Source organism: Callithrix jacchus, chromosome 13 (assembly GCF_049354715.1).
Source record: "Callithrix jacchus isolate 240 chromosome 13, calJac240_pri, whole genome shotgun sequence".
NCBI classification, from domain to species: Eukaryota; Metazoa; Chordata; class Mammalia; order Primates; family Cebidae; genus Callithrix; species Callithrix jacchus.
Window position 1 is genome coordinate 17,928,503 of NC_133514.1, and position 15,410 is coordinate 17,943,912.

Consider the following 15,410-nt stretch of genomic DNA (forward strand, 5'->3'; position numbering starts at 1 on the left):
CCAGCTTAACCTGAGGTGTACAACAGAGAAAACGGGCAAGAGCACAGCAGGTTACAAAGAACCACCTGCAGCCTGCCACACCCAGGCTCCCACAGTGAGAAAGAAAAGTGCCACCTACCCCAGCATGGTGAGCCAGCCAGTGGGAAGGCTCCCACTCCTCCCCAGCAGGACAACACGAACACCGCAATGGATCTGCTTGCCCGGGGGAAAGGAGGTTGCAGGGGCAGCTCCTATCAAAGCTGCCGACCCTGGTCCCGAGTGCTCAAGAGGAAGAGGACTAGGCCCCGTGAAGGACGTCCCCTCCTGCTGTCCACTCCCCTCATTTCAGGATTCCCACCACAGAGCCCACAACACTTCAAAGATCAATACTTTATTTTCTCCAGCTCCAGTGTTGCAACTGTAGCAGCGTATCAGAAACATCCCACACAAACACACAATTCTCCCCTTCTTCAAAGGGCTGGCAACAATTGAGCGGCACACAATAGTCACTGCAGGCGTTTGGGGAATGTAACAAATAACACTTGCTCACTCTATACATTGTGCGTCTTACAGGTAGGAAGCAGCAGTACATTCTTAGTTCAAAGACAGTCATCCTTAAATAAAGTTAAATAAAACCTTATTGGCGTAACAACTGGTTGGAGATGGAGCTTTTGGGGGGCTTTGGAGGATGGTGCTTGGAATAATCATTTTCCAAATGACATGAGCATTTTAAAAGAAAAGAGCAATAAATGAAAACACAAACTACACATAGAATAACCCAGTAAATAGATTCAACACAAAGTTAAGAAAACATAGTCATGGGTGGAAGCTATCACCCATTTGGAAAAAAATCAGTTTATTGTTCTAAAATAAAGCTTTCAGCTGCCAGTGGTTGAACCTCAAATCATGGTTTAGGCATTAGAGCTACTCACACACACACCATGTAAAAGTACAAGTGCTGGACTCAGGGGGCACTGACTGGCTGCAGATGTCACCCCAAGACACCAAGGACCAAGTACATGTTGTGATTATATTGAGTTGGTCACGGGGGTCGGGGGGTGGATAGCAAGGTGGGGCGACCTCTTCCTATTTAGCACTTTGCAGTGTCAAGTCACAGTCAAAAACCTGATTGCAGTCTGCATGGGGCTCCAATACCAACTTCGAAGATAAAGGCCAGAGAGGAAAGTTAATTTCTACAAAATTAACAAACACTAGTATCTGCTTAGTGCCTCACAACGTTCTAGGCTTTCTTCAACCTCCTGATGACCAGGTCGGGCATGCAGGCTGACCAGGTGACTCCCCCAGCTGGCCCATCCCTCATCACACAGGGAGGGGCCTGCAATCCAGGCCCACAGAGCACCAACATCTGGTTTTCACCTTTCATTCTTTTTTTAAGACCTCAGTCTCGCTCTGTCATCCAGGCTGGAGTGCAGTGGCACGATCTCAGCTCACTGTGACCCCCACCTCCTGGGTTCAAGCAATTCTCCTGCCTCAGCCTCCCAAGTAACTAGGATTACAGACACCCACCACCACAACCAGCTAATTTTTGTATTTTTACTAGAGATGGGGTTTCACCACGTTGGCCAGGCTAGTCTCAAACTGCTGGCCTCAAGTGATCCGCCTGCCTTGGCCTCCCAAAGTGCTGGGATTACAGGAGTGAGCCACTGCGCCCGGCCTTCACCTTCCCTTCTTGCATCCCCCTAACCAAAGGAGTTTTCCTAGAGACATCAACAGTTTCTTTTCTAAACACCAGTAAAAGCAAAATCCGGTAGGGACTGTCTTGCTGCAGTGCGGCCTATCTCAGGTGGACTAAAAGGGGTGGTAGAATAAGTTTTTACAAATTTTCCTTAAATTCTACTTTGGAATTTAGAATTCTATCCCCCCCACCCCCACCGTTTGCAGAATTTAACACCATTTAACACAAACCCAAGGCAGGTTGAGAGCACAGCTGTAAACAATTGCAGCAGCCGCGTGGTCATTACGGCTTTCTACATCCTCACATAGGGCTGAGGCTGCAACGGGCTTTGGAGTGTGGCGGGCAGAGCAGGGAGGAGGTGTTAACCCCCAGATGGGACAAGGCAGCAGCCAAGCCCCACAGCCCAACCGCAAGGGGCTGTTCACTGGCCACACGCGGGAGGTACCCAGTGGGGCTCTTTCCCATCCCTGATCTGAAAAAATAAGTCAACTGACTGTTTGATGATAGAATTCCTCATTGCTATCAGAGCAAAAACTATTCCCCTAGGCACTGTGTGCATGGTCCCAAGATGGAAATTCTCCATGTGTTACTTCCTAGGCAGTCACCCTACTCAAAAAGAATCCAGGCCTGCACCTCCTCGGTGAGATGCAACCACACTGAGTGTGGTGGGTGGCGGCAGGTCAGGACCCAGCTCACCGAAATGCAAACATGCCTGAGCTTCCTGCTCATTTTTAAAGATAAGCTTTGGTGAGGGCCCCAAATCGGAGCCAGTGCCGCTCGCCCCATCAGTATTCCCTTGCACAGCAGCCCCAGAGCACCAAACGGCATTGCTAGGGAAAACGGGCTTGCATTTTCTCTGACCGACCGTCTTACCCCGGACACACCATTTCAGAGAGCAAGGCCGCGAGGCCTGTGTTCTCAGGTGACGCAGAGCGGACGGGGCTGCAGAATGCCTTCTGGACAGGGGTCTTCCGACTCGGGCAAGACGGTCCAGGTCAGACCTGAGCCGCGGGGCCCTCGCAGACAGGCCTGGCTCTTGCCGCATGCGGTGAGAAGCTGTGATGTGGGAGTTAATGGTTGGGGCCGGACAAGGGACAGAGTCTGGAGATCGCACAGGGAAACAGGGGAAGAGGAGATTCGGTCAAAACACACATAGATTACGTTACCTGAAGTGCCTGAGTTAAAAGCTGATGCAGAAATAACTCCTAGGCTGAAGGTAGGATTCATTCCAAACACCTGCCCCGCTTGTAGCCAAGTGCTACCTATGAAGGGCTTCTAAGTGCTAACCTGGAAGGCAGGATTCACTTCACTCACAAGAGGAGGAAGTAGTCTCAACAGGTTTACGCCCAGCTGCCCTAATTCTGCTGGGCTCCACCAACCTCCAGCGGGCGAGATCCTGCCCCCCCCCCGCACGTGTGCGTGTGTGTACACAGCAGGAGCCATCCAGCCAGGGCCAGGTCTCTGGTCCTGGCATTTTGGGGAAAGACGAAAGAAAAAAGGCACATGAAGTGGCTGATTGAACTTAAAAGGAAAAAAGAAAGGTAGCTGCAAGTGACATATCATTATTTAAATTTTTTTAAACGTACCTTTTTTCCCCCATGAAAAGAGAAATTCAAAATATAAACTTAATTTTTATTATTTTACATTCAAGTGAAACTTCCATCTGGAGGGGCTAAAATCACAGCTGCAGGCCACATTCAGTGATTTATTACTTTGGTGCCTTTTTCCTTCACCCGATGGAAGAATTCAACCCTCTCATTAAAAAAAAAACAGCTGGAGAGTCCCAGCCGTAATACTAAGTGTAGACACGCACAAGCACACACACAAATTCAAAAACTTCTACATAGAAAAATAAAGGATAAACATTATCCGTTTTGTACTGTGTAATGGAACTTTTATATACATAAAAAAAAATGTTTTGTTTACTGTTTTCAGTCACTGCAAATTTTCTTCCCTCCTGTGAGATCTGACCATCCAGAGAGGAGGCTGCCACAGTGAAGCAGAAAAGCTACATTATGCCCAGGGAGGAAGAGAAAAAGCAAAAGTCTTTCTCGTCCACCACCGCCTCGGATGTCCCTGCAGGAGCCTTCCCCTGAGAGGCTGGCCCATCCCCTCCTCCCTCTAAGGCATCGAGGAGCAGAGGACCCATAGGGAGCACCCTGCAAAAAAAGATGTAGGTGTGAGGAGAGGGCAAGGGGCTGGATGCAGGCCGAGAACGGCTTTAAGAAGAAAAGATTCTAGGATCCCTTCCCATAGCCTGTTCCTTTAGTATGGAGCTCGATTTTCCAGCTGGCGCTTGGTGAGGAAGTATTTGAAGAACTCATAGACAGACCAAGAAATGGCGGTGGAGGGCATCTGGTAGATGACACGTGCCTGGATGCCTTTGAAGTAGCCGGCCAGGCCATTGAGCCGGTACACCGTCCGGAAGGCATTGGCCATGCCTGACAGCCGGCCGCTGATGTTGGCCAGGGAGAGGGCCATGTTCTCCTGAGTGTTGAGAAGGGTCTTACAGACATCCAGGGGGGTCGTGGCGGCCGCGGCGAGGGCCCCAGCCAGCCCACCTGAGATGATGTGGGACTGCGGGTTGTAGGTCCGGTGGGGGTTGACCTGCTCCTGCAGGAACTCGTAGGTGATGAAGTGGATGGACTGGAAGGGGATGTTCATGGTCAACTGCGTGGTGTAGCTCCGGTAGAAGGCCCCCAACCCCTCGGTCCTCCACACCGTCCGGATGCAGCTGAGGGCTGACTGGTGCTGCGAGTTGTACATCTGCAAGCGCTGCTTCACCACTGTGGTTGGAGCCGCAGGGCAGGCCAGACGGACAGCCAGTGGGCAGTGGGTCAGACGTGGCCCCACCCCAGGTCAGAATGAAGCCAAGCCATAAAGAGAAACAAGCCAGTTAGACACGCCGAAGACAGACGAGAGCCAGCACACACAGCCCCAGCCTGAGCCGCAGCAGACGGCCAGCACCCGGCAGTCCTGGATTAAAATCCATTTTTATCTCCAGGACCCACTGCCAAGAAGGTGGCAATGTCCTGAAGTTTCTCCAGCCCAAATCTTGCTGAAGGCAGCCCCCAAACCAGGCAGCCACTTCAGACTAGAATCACGGATCTTTTTCCCAGATCCTGGCTGCCCCTGGCAGGAGCCCTCAGCACCCACCACAAAGCTGAATCCTGTCCCCTGTACCCTCTGCCCTCATCCATCCCCGGCATCTACTGGCATCGTGTCCCCTCTCGTATTCACAGGGGTTTGTGCCTCTAACAGTAATTCTCGCTTCTGTGACACAGTGCCTTTGGAACAGACACTGGAATCATGTCTGCCCAAGTTCAATGACTTTCTAATTGGGTTTCACAGGACAACAGGCAAGTGAGACTAACTGGTACCTCAGGCTCAGGGTTTTAATGGCCCTTATGTATTGCCAGATTAATACACATAATGGGCTTTTCTTTATTTTTAAAGAAATAAGGACCGTAAATCAATAGCTATGACAAGGAGAAAGAGACAGCTTGAGCCTCATTTTTTCTCCTTTAAAAGAGATAAACAAAACCCTTGCTTGGTTACACAGAGTTAACTACCTGTTCACTGACCAGGTCCCTGAATGAACTCCCATAAAAAGAAGCCCAAGATCTATAATATGTGAGCAAATATTTATTTGGGGCATTTTTAGGTTTTTCATTGAACGACTTCCTAGAAGTGCTTCCTCCTCCTTGCCCCTGCCTGAGAACACCTCTTTCCTGCCTTCAAAACCCTGTCTTGAATGCGTTCATTACAGGACAAGCCATGAAGGCAGGTCAATTTACTTAAGAACATCACATCTCTTGAGAAAGATAACGTGTGCAAAACAAAACACAACATGAGCCCTCTTTCTCAGCTCTCTACTTTGTAAATAAAAAGGGGAAAAGGTGTGTGTCCCTCCAGCATGCCTGGTGCAGCACACAATAAAGAAATCCACAGGAATGGAGAAGGTGCCTTTCTTCACCTACCCATCGGGTCACGCTTAGCACCCAAACCATAGAGACTCCCTGCCCGCCTCCCAACCTGCCCCACCACAACCCTGAAGGTCAGACCAAGTCCCCTATCCGCGAGGACATGGTGGGTAGCTGAAAGCAAATTTAAAAGCTTCACCTTAAAAGACAAAAGATAGGCAAACTTATAGCATGAGACTTAAAATATTGAAACTTTTCTCTCCAATTCTCCCTCTGGCCAGAAACTATTTTGAGATGGGGCAACAAGGTGAAGAGAACTCCACAGCTCACCTAAAGCCAGAATGACTCGGCTGAAGGCCTGCCCGGTGCCAGGCGCAAAAGGTCCTCACTATTCAGACCCGAGCTAGCTAAGACGCCAGGATATATAAAAAGGGAACAGACTCGGGTCTGCACAGCTGAGGCTCGCTTCGTAATACCTCCAAAATTTAAAAGGACAAAAAGAAGATAATGTGGAAAGAGAGGGCTAAAACACAATGACCCAATGTCAATTTTTGAAGCACAGACATGGACACACTGGGGTCCATCATACTATTCTCTCTACATTCACATCTGTTGGAAACGTGATCCATAATCTTTGAAATTAAAAAGAGTCAGACAACACTAGCCCTTAAGAATAGCCTCTGATGGGTTCCCCATACATTTGTCTAGGATTGATAAGGATTAACAAGGGCTAGGGTTTGTGTGTGTCAGGGGCGGGGGTGTATACATACAGGTTTTAGAGTAGTGCAAAAGCATGCAATAGAAATCACCAGGAAACAGATTCTGGTCCCTAGCTCCAGGGATTCTGATCCAAGAGGCTCGGTGTAGAGCCTGAGAATTAGCATTTCTTTTCTTTTCTGTTTTGAGGCAGAGTCTTGCTCTGTAGCCCAGGCTGAGTGCAGTGGTGTGATCACCAATCACTGCAGCCTCACCCTCCCAGGCTCAAGCAATTCTTCTTCCTCAGCCTCCTGAACAGCTGGGACTACAGGCATGCAACACCATACCTGGCTAATTTTTGTATTTTTTGTAGAGACGAGGGTCTCATTATGCTATCCAGGCTGGTCTTGAACTCCCAGGTTCAATAGATCCGCCTGCCTTGACCTCCCAAAGTGCTGGATTACAGTTTTAAACCTCCGCTCCGGCCAGTTAGCATTTCTTTTTCTTTTTTTCCCTTTTGAGATGGAGTCTGTCTCTGAGGCCCAGGCTGGACTACTGTGGTGTGCTCTCAGCTCACTGCAACCTCTGCCTGCCAGGTTCAAGTGATCCTCCCGCCTCGGCCTCCCCAGTAGCTGGGTTTACAGATGCACACACCACACCCCGCTAATTTTTGTATTTTTAGTAGAGACAGGGTTTCTCCATGTTGGCCAGCCTGGTCTCGAACTCCTGACCCCAAGTGATCCTCCCACCTTGGCCTCCCAAAGTGTGGGGATTATGGGAGTGAGCCACTGGGCCAAGCCTCAGGATTAGCATTTGCAACCCCCCAAGGAGGTCTGATGATGCTGATCTGTAGACCATACTTTGAGCAGCTGTGTTTCTGAGCACAGGAATACCAGAAAACCCAAACCTTCTTGAGGCCTTTGATAATGTAGTGAAGAATTCAATTCTCCTATCTGCTCTGACTGGGGTCCAGGAGCCGCCCTGCCCACCTTCAGTCCTCACCACTCCCCCACCACCATTTTTCGTGCCACTTTGCATATCCCCTACTGCCCCTCCCTGGACCATGAAACATTACCTTCTGCTGGATTCATTACCGCATCGTGGAGCAGGGTGGCCATACTCCCAGCTATCCCTGCAAAACAAACTCCAGAAAATTACCCTCTGCAACCCGGTGTTCTCAGGAAGTTCCTGGAACCTAAAATCAGACGGAACCCAGGACTTGGTTTTCTAAGAAGCGAAATGTTCTACCAGCTCCACCCAGGTGAGCCCTGACTCTGAATACCCTAAAGCGCTGGTGAAAATAGGACACAAATGGGGATGGTCCATTTAGGCACACTCACCCACACTGTCATCTTTCAAAAACCTCGTTTTCTTTCTTACAGTCAACCCTGGCAAGAAGCTAAACCTGCAAGTGGTGGGTGGGTCTCAGAAACCACACACACGCCATGAGTTTTCCCACTGTCTAGATGTTCATTCTCTCTGTCCTTTGCCTTTGTCTATACATTAACTCACTGTGTCCTTAAGCTGGGGCCCTGAAAGGAGATAATATCACATCTACAGCTGAGAAAGGAAAAAAACGAAAATCTGGTTAAAATCCAGGCTTTAAAAAAAAAAAAAAAAAAAAAAGCTGGGAAAGAGAAGAGGAAATCAGGAGAATCTGCATTTGGTAGATTTCCAGGGTCAGTCTGCAAAGCTACAGGACTGACCCCATCTGAGGGTCGGGTCAGGCCTGGCTTCAAGAACCAGGAACTTCAAAAGCCAGAATCAGGCCTGGAATTTTGCTTTTGGCTTTGAGTTTCCTCCCTTTGCGGTGACACTAACCTGTAATTAAAATGACCACGGGAAGGTGGGAGGAGTGAAGAATACCAGGATGACTCTTCGGCAATGCATGTAAAACCCTCTCCCCCACCGCAAACACACTTATCATCGTTCCCAGCAAGATCAAAACCACAGCATACACCCCACATTGCAGAAACAGTGCAGGCCAGTACTTGGCATAAAACGGATTCCGTTAAATCTCTTTCAAGGAGTGAAACCATTACATAAGGCAGTTTCAGCAAAAGAAGGACCCCAATGTCACACACTCAGGGGTAGGTCAGGCGCTTGGCTCTTCAGCAACCATCTCAATAAAGGCATTAATGGCCAATTGTTACAAAACAAAACAAATACCTGCAAACCAGCCGGGCACGCTTATGACCAAGGCTGGCTGGTGGGAGGAGAGATGCTTTTTCAGCAGAATCAAAAGAGAGGGGCAGAAATTATTGCTGGTCTTACCTACGTCTCCATTGTTGAAACAAATGAATTTTGTCAAAACAAAGGTACTTTATGCTGCTATCCATATTTCCATTCCAAACCCAAACAAAAAACAAAAGCAAGCCCACAGGAGAGGAGAAAATAAGAACTCAGCCCTGCCCAATAAAACGTGCCTTATGTAAGAGCTGCTGGCTGACTTGCACCCCCCACCCCCCCCCTCCCTCAGAACAACCAAACAAAATGATTTCAGCCCTCGCTTGCAGAGAGATGCAACTCAGACAAATGGAAGAGAACGGGGGTAAAATTCCCAAGTCCCCAGAAGCTTAAGGTGGGAAAGGCCTTCTGCGTGGAGCGAGTCCTTTGTCAGCCATAAAACTTCTTGACCTTTTAAAGCTTAGTTAGATCTTGGCGTTGTAGAGACCTGTTGTACCAGTTTTTAAATAGTCTCAAAGAAGCTGTCCAGATAACTTTTTTTTTTGAATCCAGCATTCAAAAGTTTTGTTTCTAGTCAGGGTTTCTCCTATGTCTGATCATTAATTGCTTTTGAATGTTTGAAAACAAAACGAAAAAAAAAAAAAAAGAAAAGAAAACCCACACAACAATGAAACGAAAACACCTCTGTCACTGATTTCGCCCCAGGCTTCAGAAAGCGGTGGGGAACAGACATAAGCATGTGTGTGCCGTGCGCGTGTGTGTGCGTGTGTCTGGGTGTGCGTTGCACACACAACTCTAGAGTTCTTTATTCGTGAGCAAGCGGGCCGAAGTCGAGGCGGCTGGGTCACAGGGAGGAACACCCTGGGGAGGGACGTGTTGAAGAAGAGAACTTTCTAACTGCAGACAAACGCTTTCAAAATACCGTTGGCTAGGTGGCTGTTTCCTTGGTGGTGGAAAACGTCATTAAAAGTCCTTTTCATGTTTTCATAGCAGGCAAAATACATGGCGTGGGCCGGCCCTGCACCCAGGACCATGACGTTGAGGCCCCGCAAGGGCCTCCAGAAACCTTCAGTCCGCATGATTCTCTTGAGGGCTCCGTAGATACTTGTGTACTGGGCTTTGGGATCTGGACTCAAACTCTGCATTCGTGTCTGGGAGTGGGTGAGAAGAGAAAACAAACAAAAGAGAGATTTAATGAGGATGGTAACGAAGGAAAATAAGACCTGGAAAAGGAGAGGGAAAAAACAATGTTCATAGTTTCACAGGATTTATCTGGGAAGGAAACATACTTGAAATCAAAATGAATTCTACATGGACATACTGAAGTCCACATGAATGTGTACATGCAGCTTTCATTATGCCCCATAAAGGGAGAGAGAGAAGGAGGTGGAAGAGAAAGACCTTCCCCTGCCACTGGCAAGCTGTGTGGCCTCTGGGGAATCCCTTAACTTCTCTGGACCTTAAGACCTTCAATTAAAATAAGAGGATTGTTGCAAGCAGCAAACCAAACAATGCATATGAAAACCTTTCAAAAACTCAGTGTCCTAGACAGATGTAGAATTGTCCTGCAGTTCCCACGCCGGCGGTGAAGTCTTGTGTCCTCGCTTATCTGAAACCTCCATGTTCTGGAAGCCCCTGTTAGTCCCTACACCATGAAATTTCCCCAAATCCTCCAGCCCTCACTTGCCTCATCACCTCTAAATACCTTTTTGCATTTTATTTTTATAAGTTGGCACTTAAATATAAATGGTCTTGTTCTTAATTTCTTTCTTTTTTTTTCTGAGACAGAGTCTCGCTCTATCACCTGGGCTGGAGTACAGTGGCACAATCTCAGCCCACTGCAACCTCCGCCTCCTGGGTTCAAGCAATTCTCCTGCCTCAGCCTCCTGAATAGCTAGGATTATAGGCAACCGGCACCATGCCCAACTAGTTTTTGTATTTTTAGTAGAAACAGGGTTTTACCATTTTGGCCAAGCTGGTCTCCAACTCCTGACCTCCTAATCTGCCTGCCTCAGACTCCCAAAGTGCTGAGATTACAGGCGTGATCCACTACACCCAGCCAATTTCTTTCTTTTTTTTTTTTTTAAGTGAAAGCAATCTTCTTAAGAAAGTAAAGGGATAAAAGAATAGCTGCTCCACAGACAGAGCAGCATTCTTCACTTCTTCATATGCATAATCTTGCCTCCTTGAAGCAGAGACCTGGCTTTCCCCTCCTCTGTCATCCCTAGGAGGGAGAGGTGCCTGCACAGGTGTGATGGTTAATTTTATGGGTCAGCCTGGCTGAGCCACGGTACCCAGATACTTGATCTAACACTAGTTTAGATGTATGCATGCAGGTATTTTCTAGATGAGATTAACATTTGAATCAGTAGACTTTGAGTAAAGCAGATTAACCTCTACTACACGGTGAGTACATACACCTTATTCAATCAGAATTTCTCTCTCAAGGAAGAAATTATGCCTTCAGACTCAAACTGCAACATCAGCTCTCCCCGGGTCTCTACCCTGCACATTTTGTACCTGCCAGCCCCCACAATCACGCAAGCCAGTCCTCAAAATAAGTCTCTCAATTTCTAGGTAGATAGGTAGATTAGCTAGATAGATAAGTAGGTAGGTAGGTAGATAGATAACAGATAGATAGATAGATAACAGATAGATAGATAGATAGATAGATAGATAGATAGATAGATAAACAGGCAGACAGATAACCTCTCTATGTAGCTGGATATAGAGCGCTCTCTCTCTGTCTGTCTGTCTCTCTCTCTCTCTCTTTCTGTTGTTTCTGTTTCTCTGGTTTCTGTCTGTCTGCTAGGACCCAAGGAAGGCCTTCAACCAAAGGCCTGTCTTATAAACCCTAGCAGACTGTATACATCCTATTACCTGTTTCTCTGGAGAAATCTGACTAGTACAGCAGGTAAGAAATAATTGCCAAGTGGAAGATCCACCATGGCTCAGTCCCACCAAAGTAACCATATTCCCTCCCTCCTTCTTCCTCCCTCCCTCCCTCTCTTCCTCCACCCCCACTCCCTTCCTCCCTCCCTGATCCTCCCCCCAAACATACTAGACAAGAAACTTTCCAACTTTTGGCAAGGGTATCCTTTCATCTCCAAACAAACTCATACAAAAAAATCGAATCCTATATATAGAAAAGGAGGGCTTCTCTGACTGAAGACGGGCAAAGGACTCTACGGGGCTCCCTCTCACTTCCCAGGACAGAGAGCCCCAGCTACCCCAGGGCTTGGGGAAACAGTGAAAACCAAACACCTGAATTAGTGGTCATTTTCAGATTACAGATTCCACTAGCATTGAAACCACAACAGAAATGGACACACCAAGGCCAACTTTTTATTTTGCCAAGAAAGGACACAAAAACAATAACAATATAAGCAACAATCCCCACCGCCCTCTACCGCAAACATCACTGCCTGAAAGAAAGAGCATTTTTAACGCTTAAAAAAAAAGGAAGACTACCTCTGACTATAAAATGGTAACTTTCATTACATTTAGCTTTATTTTTATTCTTATTTTTTTTCTTTGAGACAGAGTCTAACACTGTCGCCCTGGCTGGAATGCAGTGGTGTGATCTCGACTCACTGCAACCTCTGCCTCTCAAGTTCAAGCGATTCTCCTGCCTCAGCCTCCTGAGTAGCTGGGATTACTTGCCACCACACCCAGCTAATTTTTTGTCCTTTTTGTAGAGACGGGGTTTCACTATGTTGGCCAGGTTAGTCTCAAACTCCTGACCTCATGATCCACCCACCTCGGCCTCCCAAAGTGCTGGGATTACAGATGTAAGCCTGGCTAGATTTAGCTTTATTAAAACCTTGCTACTCTGCTCCCTTTTTCCTACCACAGACTGATGAAAACATCTTCTGGCCCAGCCCAAGGCAGCTGCCAAGACACCTGGGCCCCAGGGTCCTGGGGAAGGTGGCCCTGTACCTTTTTGTTTTTTAAAGTGATTTCTATTTTAAGTCTTTCAAAAAAGATTTGATCTAATTTAATAAGAGAATACATTAGACTAGGTGTGGCAGCTCACACCTATAATCCTGGTGCTTTGGGAGGCCAATGCAGGAGGATTGCTTGAAGCCAGGAGTTTGAGATCAAGCTGGGCAACACACTGAGACCTCGTCTTAACAAAAGAAATTAAGAAATTTGCCAGGCATGGTGGCACACACTGTAGTCTTGGCTATTTGGGAGGCTGAGGTGGGAGAATGCCGTGAACCCAGGAGTTTGACCCTGCAGTGAACTATGATCTTGCCACAGCACTCCAGCCTGGGCGACAGAACGAGACCCTGTCTTTAAAAAAATACTAATAATAAAATTTAAAAGAGATGCATTATAAGCAAGAAAGGCCATGGGAAGGACAAGTGAATGTGCCAACCAAGAAAGCATCTGAATCAAGAGAATACCCAGGTCACGGTCACAATGCCTCACTTAGCTCCAGAGCGTCCTGTTGGCCAGAACAAATGAAGATGCGCGCGATGCAGCGTTCATGCTGGGAAGGAAGAGCCAAAACTCCTCCTTTAGCACACAACATCGCTCAAGCTTTAGAGCAAATAAAGCATCGTGTGTCACCTGGCTTCTTCTTATCATTGCCCCAGACAAAAAGCAAGGATACCCAAGTGGCACAGTGTACCTGTAAAGAACCCCAGCTTTGGAATCAGTGAACTGGGACTGAATTCAGATTCTATCGCTCATGGTATGACCCTGGGCGAGGTCATTACACTCTCTAAGCTTGAGCTTCCCTACTTGAGAGAATGGTTGAGAAAATTAAATGGGATAATATGTGTCTGTAAACCATCATTACTGTCAGTAATAACACAAGAGTCCCCTGTCAAGAGGCTACATGATGGTGATTGATGGAGAGGCCAGGTGTTGGGGTTCTGGTATGTGACCTTCCAGGGTTGTGCAGGCCACAGAGGTGGGGTTGTGTTTGTCTTGTTCACAGCAGATCTCCAAGGACCAGTAAGATGATTTATTGGGGGCCCAATAAACCTTTGTTGAATGAATGAATCAATGAACAAACAAACCCAATTTAGAATACCCACCGGCATGAAGGGTACTGTCTCTTAGTCCACCACCCCTAAATAGGAGCCACGCTTTCTTGGACTTTGCTATCATTGCCATCACCCTTAATTTGGACCTTTCCGTATCAGTGCAAAGTCCACACGTCGCCGCTCTTCTCAAGACTGGGTGTGATCTGCAGAACCACGTGCAGAGCAGAGGCAACTGGTCTCGGGCAGGGTGCCTAATGCGCGCCTGTGGGCAAGGGGTGGCTCCAGGCAGCACCCTCCAGGGGAGAGGCCCCCATACCTTGGAGAATGGCAGAGCATCTTCTTGGGGGTGAACCCTGGCTGGAACCCTGAGGTTTCCAGCCTAGAGCAAGGTCCTGCCAAGGTTTTGCAAGCACTTGGTCAAAGGACTTCCTTGGGTTCCAGAGTCCCGGGCGAGCAGTGGTGGCAGTCTGGGCAAACATGGAGCATGGAGAACCAGCTACTGAGATCGCACTTTGGACCTGATGCTGGCTCTGGCTACGGCCCAGTGGCCTTGGCCATGGCATCTCATCTCTCTGGTCCCAGTGTCCTTGACTGGAAAATGAAAGGGAGGATAAGAGCAGGGGCTGATGACCAGAATCACCCGGGAAATGTTTGAAAATACCCATCTGTAGCCACCACCCCAGCACGCACCAATTCAAATCTTCTTTTTCTTTTTAAAATTCCCCAGATGATTTTGATCAGGGCTCAGTTTGGGGAACCACTTAGTGACCATCTAGACCCCAACCAGCCCCAGCCCTCTGCCTGGGCAGTAGGGAATCACCTCTGGTTACCTGTGGAGGGAGGAGCTGAGTGAGGGCAGGGGGCACAGAGGGTGCCTGGGCTTTACAGCCACCCAGCCCGAGATCGCCAATCTCAATTCCAGCTCTGGGGCCGCAAGCAGGTTCCTTAACCTTAGGGCATGACCATCCTTGGCTGGAATAACCCCCCAGAGAGCTGCTGGGAAACACCTGGCACAGGCTGGCTGTCAACAATGACTGTCCCCATCCCACCCCGCGATACACATGAAGCCACCAAGAGGGTCTCTCCTTTATAAAACTGCTTATGTCAGCCATTTGGAGCCTAGCATCACACCAAGACTTACAGGGACATTTGGGGGACTGACATCTCACCCCTTGCCCCTTTAGATTAGGGGTGAAACATTACTGAACCAAAACGTATCATTTCTGAAAGAAAAAGTCAACTGAGTATCTTTGTGCTGTGAAAGAAAAATAAAGCCTCAGGCCCCAAACTCACTATGCAAAGGAAAAAAAAGGTAAGCTTGGGAAGTGAGTCACGCAAAAACTGACCTTCTTTTTGTTCCCAAACAGACAGCTGTAATTTCATAAGTTTACTTTATCTTATGTAAATCATAGATTTACTGAGTGCAAGACCAGGATTCACTTTCCCCAGCTCCCTTCTTTTCACCTGTAAAATGTAGATTCACTGAGTGTTCATCAGAGCTTCACAAGTATGGTACCATTTGCCGCAATGCCCACCCTTCCTCCTTTTATTTTTCTTTTCTAGCTCCTGCTTGCTCTTTCCCCTTTAAATACTGACATTCCCAAAACTCTCTTTGGAAAAAGCACAGGACACTGATCCTACTGTAACTTGTGTTTCTTTCTCCCAGGTATCCTCAACCTTGACAGAATAAACCCCTAAAAGATTGAGATCTGCTTCAGTCACTGTGCCTTGGTGGACTTCTGTGTCCTCAGTGGGGGTTTACTCAAGGGCAGGCCACAGTTAATGCCACAAGCCTCATACAGAGGCAAGTGGCCCATGAGTGCAGAGATGGGCCCGATCAGGCCCCTGGGAGACCACTGTAACCACAGCAGCCAAGTTTGGGGCCAGAGCCTTATTCGTCCTGCAGCACCCTCATTTCTTCCACCTGCCTGC

General features: G+C 47.9%; 1 protein-coding gene across 5 annotated transcripts in view; it reads right to left on the minus strand.

Annotated features, from left to right (window-relative positions):
• Nucleotides 1-354: 354 nt before the first annotated feature.
• The window catches only part of SLC25A37 (solute carrier family 25 member 37), a 115,017-nt gene continuing 99,961 nt past the window's right edge, over nucleotides 355-15,410 (minus strand). For 2 of the 5 annotated variants that reach the window (XM_008979113.5, XM_002756837.6), the window contains exons 2-4: nucleotides 9,404-9,632; nucleotides 7,370-7,426; nucleotides 355-4,461 (exon numbers count right to left, since the gene is read on the minus strand). In XM_008979113.5, coding sequence (XP_008977361.2) covers nucleotides 3,941-4,461; nucleotides 7,370-7,426; nucleotides 9,404-9,632 — 807 coding nt within the window. In that variant the 3' untranslated portion in view covers nucleotides 355-3,940. Of the gene's footprint in view, nucleotides 4,462-7,369; nucleotides 7,427-8,568; nucleotides 9,633-15,410 lie in introns of all 5 variants that reach the window. The other 3 variants (XM_078347224.1, XM_035270006.3, XM_017963689.4) reach the window with 2 other exon arrangements.